The following is a 10,055-nucleotide window of genomic DNA, read 5'->3' on the forward strand; positions in this document are numbered from 1 at the left end:
TAGAGGAGGACGAAAGCTAGCTGTTCTCRGGCTACAACATGGTGCTAACCTACAGAGTGCTGTTGAGGCTACTSTAGACCRTCATTACAAAACAGTGTGTTTTAATAAATGATTTGGTGACGTGAATYTATTTTGTATAGTTTTATCTAAAAAGGATAACTTTTTAAATGTTTATCTATTTAAATGTTTTATGAAATTAACTGAGGAGGATGGTCCTCCCCTTCCTCCTCTGAGGAGCCTTCACTGTTGCACACCTACTTGAGCAAGTTGGTCTCCCTCGTTTGTGTTTGGTGGAGTTAAACTGAACTACAGGGAGGAAACATCATCAATAAATGTCTAGAAAACCTCATCAGTCTTTGCGYGAAATAGACTTATACACACGGATAAAACTCTATCTTTTCACAACTAACATTTTGGATTCACGCTGGTGTATTGGGCACGCATTACCATGGACAGCGCTTTTGACAACCTGGATGCTGCAGGCTTCCTACACATATGGCAACATTTCGATGTTGACAGTAAGATCTTACTCTTGAATAGTTATAACTATGTTGCCTTTWGATTACTATTCATATTAATCTTAGTTTATCAGGCAATGCTTTCATCGGAATTCAGACTCTGAACTTTGCACCATGTCTTGAAGATAAAACAATACGGACATATTTTTATTTTATGTTATGCKTTTATTTCTTTTTAGATAATGGTTATATTGAAGGAAAGGAGTTGGATTACTTTTTCAGACACATGATGAAAAAACTTGGGATGAGTGTAAGTAGGCTACTGTTCCTTTACCATGTCATGGCTAATGCATAATGTGTACGTTCAGCCCCCCCCCCCCCCCCTCCCCCCCAAGTAACATTCTAGAATATTCTAATCAGACCTACTTTGCTGACCTTTGTTGACGGCATTCAACCGGTGTCAAAATTAGATAACCTCTGAATCCAATCATTAGTCACGTTTTGTCTTTCATTGAAATGGAATGAATTCCCGAAAGGGATTTTGCACAGGTAACACTGAATGAAATACACAAATAAGTGTAACGAACATGTTCAAAAGTSACTGTGTTGTTCCTAAAGGATGAAATAACYGATGACAAAGTTAGAAGAATGAAAGAAAGGTTCATGTCAGCTTATGACACCACAGCTGATGGTCGCCTGCAAATCCAAGAGGTGCGTTTACTTGTATTCCCTCAAACCTACCTCCTTCCCCCTTTATTTGTCTATATAGTTCATGTAGTATTAAGTATATTTAGAACCCTGCAGGTGTGTTTGTGTTAGAGAGAGAGAGAGAGAGAGAGAGAGAAAAACTGATCAAACAACAAGTGGTAATTGGATTGTAATCAAAATGCCCTAACAGCACCTTCTGTGTGTGAAGCAGCCTTGAAACTACATAATTGCTCTGTCATTTGCATCATGTTATTGCCTTGCTTCATCTAACAACATGCAATGAATTAGAATGAGTTTATGTCGAAATTGTAATTGAATTGCATCTCATTTCATCTTTCACATTTCGTTTTCTTTGTCCATAGACTGTATTTCCTTAAATGTTATGTTGACAGAGGAGTAAATGCCCGTTGAAGCTGAATGGACACGTACCATCTTAATTCTATCAATTTSTAGGAAGAAAACACACAAGATTTAGTTTGACAAAACATTTCCCATCAGTGACCGAATAATGCCTGCCTGTGAATGTTGATTTATGATTGAACATAAATGTTCCAGTTGGCCACCKTGATGCTACCGGAGGAGGAGAACTTCCTACTACTGTTCCACAGAGAGACGCCATTGGACAACAGTGTGGAGTTCATGAGGGTAAGGTCAAAGATCACATATGAAGTGTTGCGGTCCAAAAACCTTCAACATAAATGCGAAAAAATACAATCCTATTATTGGTTGGGTAGTGTGTCCTGTATTCTCTAGAATACTTTKATCAAAATTAAATCTGCCTCTCACTCCCCCCACAGATCTGGAGAAACTATGACACTGACAGCAGTGGATACATATCAGCTATAGAACTCAAGGTACAGTTGAAGAATGCCCTTCTACTAATTCCCATGCGTTCAGTGAGACCACTGCCATGGCCCTCTCAGAGACATCGTCTTAGCTAGTTGTTGTCCACTTTCTAAGTAAACATCAATGAGTGGCTAGAGTTGTTCATGTTTACACAGTTGCTCTAGGTCTATGTTGACACGTGTTGCTTTAAGGGTCTTTCAGAAGGATGCCCACTGTCCTCTTTTGTGGACAAGGCAATAGGGTTGGGCCAATATATGATTCAATCGAATATCGTGATATTTGACATTGACAATATATTGTGATGTGCAAGACTACAATCTATTTTAAATGTTCTAATCAAAACAGTGCAGTTTTATCAGTTAGTTTATATCAATATGTTGAAAATGAAGTCCAAATGAATGAACTAAGTCTTATTGTTTGCCACACTAAGGTTATTTAATTAGAATGTGACTAGAATATCGTAAATAAGCACAAATATTGCACTGTCTGGAATAATCTAGCAATTATCAATGCGAAACCATTATATTGGATATCGCGATATTTGGAGCAGCATATCGCGATATTTGGAGCAGCATATCGTAGAAGAGCTCTTCCCAAATATTGCACCAACCCACAAGGCAAGGCACAAGTACTTTTCTTAGAATTTCCAAACAAACACATGGTTTATAATCCACAGTACATTTACTGAAGAGTAAATGGACAGGATGTACATACAGTACATTATACTATTTGTGAACACTTTGATTCAGAATAACAGACAAAAGTGTTATGGCACACATTTCTCCCCTTTTTTTATTCGGAGTGGCTGCAGATCCGACTTCTCTGGACCCCTCTCTGTCGGGAGACAGCTAAAGGTCAGAAGCTTCTACGCATTGCAGGATTCTCTACTTTACGCATAGTCTCCACTCTGCTCGTTTAATAAAGTTAGATCAAAGCTGAATCAATGTCTGCAAAATCACGTAATGACAGTATTCTACATGCTGTATAATGATAGTACTCTACATAACAGAACTGAATATAATAGCATAGTATAACATTACTGTAAGTAAAAAAACACCACCTCATTTCTTATGAGATTTGTGTGAACCGTCGCATTTTTCTCTCATGTGGCCAAAACTCAAAAGTGTACGACACTAGCCAAAACATGTGTTTTGATTTAAACTAAACACAGGTATGCTACATTTGTACGTGAAGTAGAGGTAGAGAAACACTTGAGCAGAATGTAATTCAAATCTTCAGCTCTGGGGACAAGGGTTCCAGGGGGCAGGACGGGGCGGTTACCTGCGGATTTGCAACATCTGACTTTTTTATTTTGTATCTATTTATCCTTTATTTGACCGGGGGACGTCACGTTGAGAGACCACCTTTTTTCACGGGAGACCAAGGCTATGTTTACCAAGCGTCTCAGAGTAGTAGGACTACTTACAGTATCCAGGATCGGTTTTGTCTTTTAGATTATAATAAATGAATCCTAGATCAGGATACTATACAGTTGAAGTCGGAAGTTTACATACACCTCAGCCAAATACATTTAAACTCAGTTTTTCACAATTCCTGACATTTAATCCCAGTAAAAATTCCCTGTCTTAGGTCAGTTAGACACCTCTTTATTTTAGGAATGTAATTGTCAGAATAATAGCAGAGAGAAATTATTAATTCAGCTTTTATTTCATTCATCACATTCCCAGTGGGTCAGAAGTTTACATACACTCAATTAGTATTTGGTAGCATTGCCTTTAAATTGTTTAACTGCTGGTCAAACGTTCTGGTAGCCTTCCACAAGCTTCCAACAATAAGTTGGGTGAATTTTGGCCCACTCCTCTTGACAGAGCTGGTGTAACTGAGACAGTTTGTAGGCCTCCTTGCTCGCACACGCTTTTTCAGTTCTGCCCACAAATTTTCTATAGGATGAGGTCAGGGCTTTGTGATGGCCACTCCAATACCTTGACTTTGTTGTCCTTAACCATTTTGCCACAACTTTGGAAGTATGCTTGGGGTCATTGTCCATTTGGAAGACCCATTTGCGACCAAGCTTAACTTCCTGACTGGTGTCTTGAGATGTTGCTTTAATATATCCACATAATTTTCCTTCCTCATGAGCCATCTGTTTTGTGAAGTGCACCAGTCCCTCCTGCAGCAAAGCACCCCCACAACATGATGCTGCCACCCCTGTGCTTCACGGTTGGGATGGTGTTCTTTGGCTTGCAAGCCTCCCCCTTTTTCCTCCAAACAAAACAGTGGTCATTATGGCCAAACAGTTCTATTTTTGTTTCATCAGACCAGAGGASATTTCTCCAAAATGTACATTATTTTTCCCCATGTACAGTTGCAAACTGTAGTCTGGCTTTTATATGGCGGTTTTGAAGCAGTGGCTTCTTCCTTGCTGAGTGGCCTTTCAGGTTATGTCGATATAGGACTCGATTTACTGTGGATATAGATACTTTGTACCTGTTTCCGCCATCATCTTCACAAGGTCCTTTGCTGTTGTTCTGGGATTGATTTGCTATTTTTGCACCAAAGTACGTTCATCTGTAGGAGACAGAACGCGTCTCCTTCCTGAGCGGTATGATGGCTGCATGGTCCCATGGTGTTTATACTTGTGTACTATTTTTTGTACAGACGAATTTGTACCTTCAGGCGTTTGGAAATTGCTCCCAAGGATGAACCAGACTTGTGAAGGTCTACAATTTTTTTCTGAGGTCTTGACAGATTTCTTTTGATTTTCCCATGATGTCAAGCAAAGAGGCACTGKGTTTMAAGGTAGGCCTTGAAATACATCCACAGGCACARCTCCAATTGACTCAAATTATGTCAATTAGCCTATCAGAATCTTCTAAAGCCATGACATCATTTTCTGGAATTTTCCAAGCTGTTTAAAGGCACAGTCAACTTAGTGTATGTAAACTTCTGACCCACTGGAATTGATACAGTGAATTTTAAGTGAAATAATCTGTAAACAATTGTTGGAAAAATTACTTGTGTCATGCACAAAGTAGATCTCATAACCGACTTGCCAAAGCTATAGTTTGTTTACAAGAAATTTGTGGAGTGGTTGAAAAACAAGTTTTAATGACTCCAACCTAAGTGTATGTAAACTTCCGACTTCAACTGTACCTATCCRAGATCAMCACTCCTACTCCGAGACGCTTGATAAATATGGGCCCWMGTTATCTCARRGGCTGTCTTCCTCTGTGTCCTAACAGGGTTTCCTGCAGGACCTGTTCCTCCAGCACAAAAAGACCATCTCCCCCAACAAACTGGAGGAGTACACCAACACCATGGTAACAACAAGCCCCAGCTCCTTTACTCTGTGCCTCCATCTGAGGACTCTTGAACTGTTGTCTCTCAAATGAGTATATGCTACCTTGTTCAATGGGCAATTAAATTTGGATGTTAAACTGATTTGTAATTTAAGTTTATTTTCTCTAAAAGGATGATTGGTAGAGCTATACACTGAGTGTACAAAACATTAGGAACATAGACTGACCAGGTGAATGCAGCTGAAAGCAATGATCCCTTATTGATGTCACCTGTTAAATCCACTTCAATCGGTGTAGAGAAAGGGGAGGAGYCAGGTTAAAGAAGGATTTTTATGCCTTGAGACAATTTGAGACGTTGCGTATGTGTACCATTTAAAGGGTGAATGGGCATGACAAAATATTTAAGTGCCTTTGAACAGGGTATGGTAGTAGGTGCCAGGCACACCGGTTTGAGTGTGTCAAGAACTTCAACGCTGCTGGGTTTTTCCACACTCAACAGTTTCCTGCGTGTATRAAGAATGGTCCACCACACAAAGGCCATCTAGCCAACTTGACACAACTGTGTGAAGCAGTGGAATCAACATGGGCCAGCTTTGGACAGCCTTGTAGAGTCCATYCCCCAACGAATTGAGGCTGTTCTGTGGGCAAAAGGCGATGCAACTCAATATTAGGAAGGTGTTCCTAATATTTTGTWCACTCKGGGTATATTGTAATGCTACTATGCTAGTCAGTGTAGATAAGGAGTGCACTAAATGAGTTATTTCTCATTGAAGCATGTCATTGGCTGTAATAATCTTGCCTATGAATCCCCTCAATAGTATTAGTAATTGGATGGTACTAGACTGTGATGGAAGGTGATCAGGTCTTTAAAGATATTCAGATAAAGTGATGTGATTTTCACTGTCTAACCATTGTCATTAATTGTGGACCATTAATTAATTACCTGAGACTGAGAGAAAGTTTGTGTGTGTGTGAGCACTTTTATATGTCAATGTCCTGTTGAGTTTGGTGTGTACAACATGGGAAATACACAGGAATCATTTGATTTAGATTATCTTCAGTACTGTTGTACAGTGTTACACATGACATGTCCCCAAGTAAAACGATCACCAAGTAAAATGCTGAYTATGTGTAAATGTACTTGGCGAAGAAAGGTGATTCTGATTCTAATGTGTATGTGCTTTGACAAAATGGCTAATGATTCTGATGCTTTATTCTGTTCATTTTCCCAACAGATGGAGATGTTTGACAAAAACAACGATGGCAGGCTGGATTTGAATGACCTAGCCAGGTACTAATTATCAAGCAATTGTATCCCCCACATTGCTAGGTGGCTCTTACTGTGTTTCTAATGGTTTGTGAGTCACGGAGCCCAACTGTTTTCCTTCTCCCAGAATCCTGGCTCTAAAAGAGAACTTCTTGCTGAAGTTTGACATGAATGTAAGTATAAAAATGTTTGATGAATTTCACTGATAACTTTCAGTCAGATAAGACGTTGTCAATTCACACTCCATCTTCAAATACTTACTGTAGTCCTCACTGGCTTGAATTAGAMGAACTAAATTGTGGGTGTTGTGGTACCACTCTGTTTCAGGCTTGCAGTCAAGAGGACCGGAAGAGGGACTTTGAGAAGATATTTGCTCACTATGATATMGTAAGTCATTATACAGTACGTTTAGCCACAACATAATTGCCTTCAACTTCAATTGGAATTGTACGGTTTATTGTGATAAGCATATTTCATGAAATTACAATGCTTCTTATTGTTCTTGTTGTGATTTTACTGATGCTTCATTGGCCTTAATTATAAAATATAATATCAGTATAAATGAGATAGAATACACAGCTGGATTGAAAGTGGATCAGTACAGGGGCATAGGCACGGGTGGGCCTGGGTGCCCACCCACTGGGGAGCCAAGCCCACCCACTCAGATTGAGCAACATAAAAACAATTGTATCTTTTTACCTAAACATGCAAACACCATCAGATAGAATTCATAMCAAGCAGTGCACTGGGTTAGTCAGATTTGATTTAAACATAACAGAATAGATTACCTTGAATGACATTCACGCTCACGGAAGGGGTTGCCAAAAATAACTAACTGAAAGCCACACCCCCAATAAGCCATGAATATTACTGCATTGAGGCATAATATGTCACTGTGCTTGTGTGGATACATGCACCATGGCACTGCCTGTTTCATTTGTTCATTTGGCAAACAAGACAGCTCATCTAGTGCCTTTTATCACAGTCAACACATGCTAGATTTCCTCTCAGCCTTTTTGCAAAATATGTAGAATAGCATGAGATGAGCTATAAAACTGCACATTTTCCTCTCTGCCCCATGGCAAAATGTGTATAATTGCAGGAAATTACCTTTTAAAACAGCAAAAAAAATTCTCAGCCTCATGGCAAAATGTGTAGAATAGCATGAAATTAGCTATACATTTCTGCAGGACCACCCACCAATGAATTTCTGGCTACACCACTGGATCAGTACTAAGATGTATTCACTGTACTTAATGAAGTGGAGGTCCTGTTGCAGTGCCATGCTCCTCTGTGCTTTGTGATTGTGGATGTGTGATGTAGTACATTGTCCCATTTAAAAATCTGAATTCTAAGCAGAATTGATATGCTGTCCTCTTTATAATCTCCCAAGGCATACCAGGTGGTAGTTTTCATAGCTTTTTCTGAAGTCAGCCATTTCTTTTGTTAACAGAGTAAGACGGATGCTTTGGAGGGTCCAGAGGTGGACGGCTTTGTCAAAGACATGATGGAACTGGTCAAAGTAAAACATTTAAAACAAAAGTTTTGCTATACCCTATTCTACAAATGTAGTTATGTTATATAAACGTATGTATTAACTAAGATATCTGACGCGGTTATATTGATTATGCATTATTGTAAGTTATGGTCTCTGAATTGAGGCGTTGGTTCAGATCCCACTTCTGACACCTTGTTACTTTATATTTATATGGATGAGGCAAAGAGAATTGAGTCAAGGTAACAGTAGGTCCAACTGTATTAGACTGAAGGGTTTGAACGGTGAACATGCTTTCTTTATACCCAACATAGCCTACCATTAGTGGAACGGACCTGGACAAGTTCCGCAAGCTGCTCCTGGGTCACTGTGACATGAACGGTGATGGAAAGATTCAGAAGAATGAACTGGCCCTGTGCCTCGGCRTGAAATACTCCAGTTAATAGTACTCCAAAGGAAGAATGACAGACATTTTCATTACCCTAGTTAGCACCACAGGCTAACCGCTAACTCACTGATAGCACGCCGCAATGCCATAGCTCATACCTTTTGGACAACCCAAGAGCATTGCATGATGGTTGGTTGAAAGGAAGTTGTTGCATAGYGTAGACCCATTGGGGAATTTATTTTGTGATCCTTCATTTTGTTTGACTGGATCTGTTTTGATGACAATTATGATTAGCTTTGAGAGTGTTTGTGTGTGTGTGTGTGTGGTCCATGCACATTGCATACGCCTATAACTTGCAGAAATGTAGTGGTGATGTAAGTCTTTTGGGACGGAAGTTGTATTGGGATATTTGTGGGATATATGTTGACTTTATTACCATGATGGCTGCATTTGCTTTRCAGAACTGTAATGTTTTTGATGTGCAAGAAAATATGATGAAAATAACTGTCATTATGGTTTGACATTTCACCTAGTTTAAATGGTATTGGTAGACAACATGTAATGCAATACAGTGTATGATATGAACCACAATCTCTGTGTCCCTGGACATCTCCATGTTTCTCCATTCTGTAAGAACAGTCTGCAATCATAAGCACATACAGCTCTGTTAAWGAACAAACTATTTATATAACCATAACTCAATTAGTAGTACATTTATGATGTATACCCATTGTATCAGAGCAGKCAATGCTGTGAGCCTTGGGCACAAAGGAAATATTGACCCGCAGCCGTGATGATGCCCGGGCTTCCATTCTCCATGAGCTCAGTCCTTTCATGCAATAATGGATTTTCACAGAGTTTCATTGCTTTAATGCTTGGTAACCAGAGCATTTCAAAAGCACAACAGACAAAATGCRATGGAAACGGATTGAACAGCAACTCAAAGCACCCATGGAAGAGATATACAAAGCAAACACGGTCGGTAGTAAGTAGACCAGTATGGCTTTAAAAGCTTTTCATGAGTTCATTGGGCACTGTGTTATTCTGTGAAACCATAGTACACTGTTATTTGTGTCTAGTTGTAGGCTGATGTCATTGCTAAAAGCCCCACCAGATGCCTGCATGATTATGGCAAGTGAAGTGTCTCTAACTTAACAGCTGCTCACCAGCAGGACCATTACAGAGGACTGCGGTCAAGAGAATAATTATTGTGCCACTTGCTGTGCCTTCCTTGAAACTTGCTGTGCCCTCTAAAATTCCCAACCACAGTATGTATTTTTTGCTCTTAATTCAGTAGGAATACATTAGTCATGGTACTCAACAATACATGTATTTTGTCTCTTCTCTTAAATCAGTGCTTGTCCTGAGTGAAGTTGAAGCTTTCGAAGCACTTAAAAGAAAAATGTCAACAAAGAGATACTTTCTCCTAAAATATATAAATCAATGTACATAGACTGCTATTTAACTAGTCAGTTACCTGGCCTTGCCATTGTTAGAGAAGAGGCCAGCAATTGAGAAAAAAAATCCAGTTCAGATATTTGAGATGTATTCATTCATTACATTTACATTAGTAATCCAGAACGGGAGATGACAAGTGCCTGGAATTAGGACCTGCCGGCGCCGCTTGTGTGAG

The 10,055-nt window shown here is 39.5% G+C and overlaps 1 protein-coding gene across 1 annotated transcript; it reads left to right on the top strand.

Moving 5' to 3' along the window:
• Positions 1–297: 297 nt before the first annotated feature.
• On the top strand, positions 298–9,658 carry LOC111956119 (secretagogin-like). The gene is made up of 11 exons (XM_023976560.1): positions 298–518; positions 698–768; positions 1,077–1,169; positions 1,722–1,811; positions 1,964–2,020; positions 5,216–5,293; positions 6,508–6,563; positions 6,667–6,712; positions 6,867–6,926; positions 7,993–8,061; positions 8,349–9,658. Exons 1-11 carry the CDS (start codon positions 449–451, stop codon positions 8,475–8,477), a joined length of 819 nt encoding a protein of 272 aa, XP_023832328.1. The 5' UTR covers positions 298–448; the 3' UTR covers positions 8,478–9,658.
• Positions 9,659–10,055: the final 397 nt, after the last annotated feature.

Source organism: Salvelinus sp. IW2-2015, linkage group LG31, assembly GCF_002910315.2.
Source record: "Salvelinus sp. IW2-2015 linkage group LG31, ASM291031v2, whole genome shotgun sequence".
In the NCBI taxonomy this organism is placed as follows: Eukaryota; Metazoa; Chordata; class Actinopteri; order Salmoniformes; family Salmonidae; genus Salvelinus; species Salvelinus sp. IW2-2015.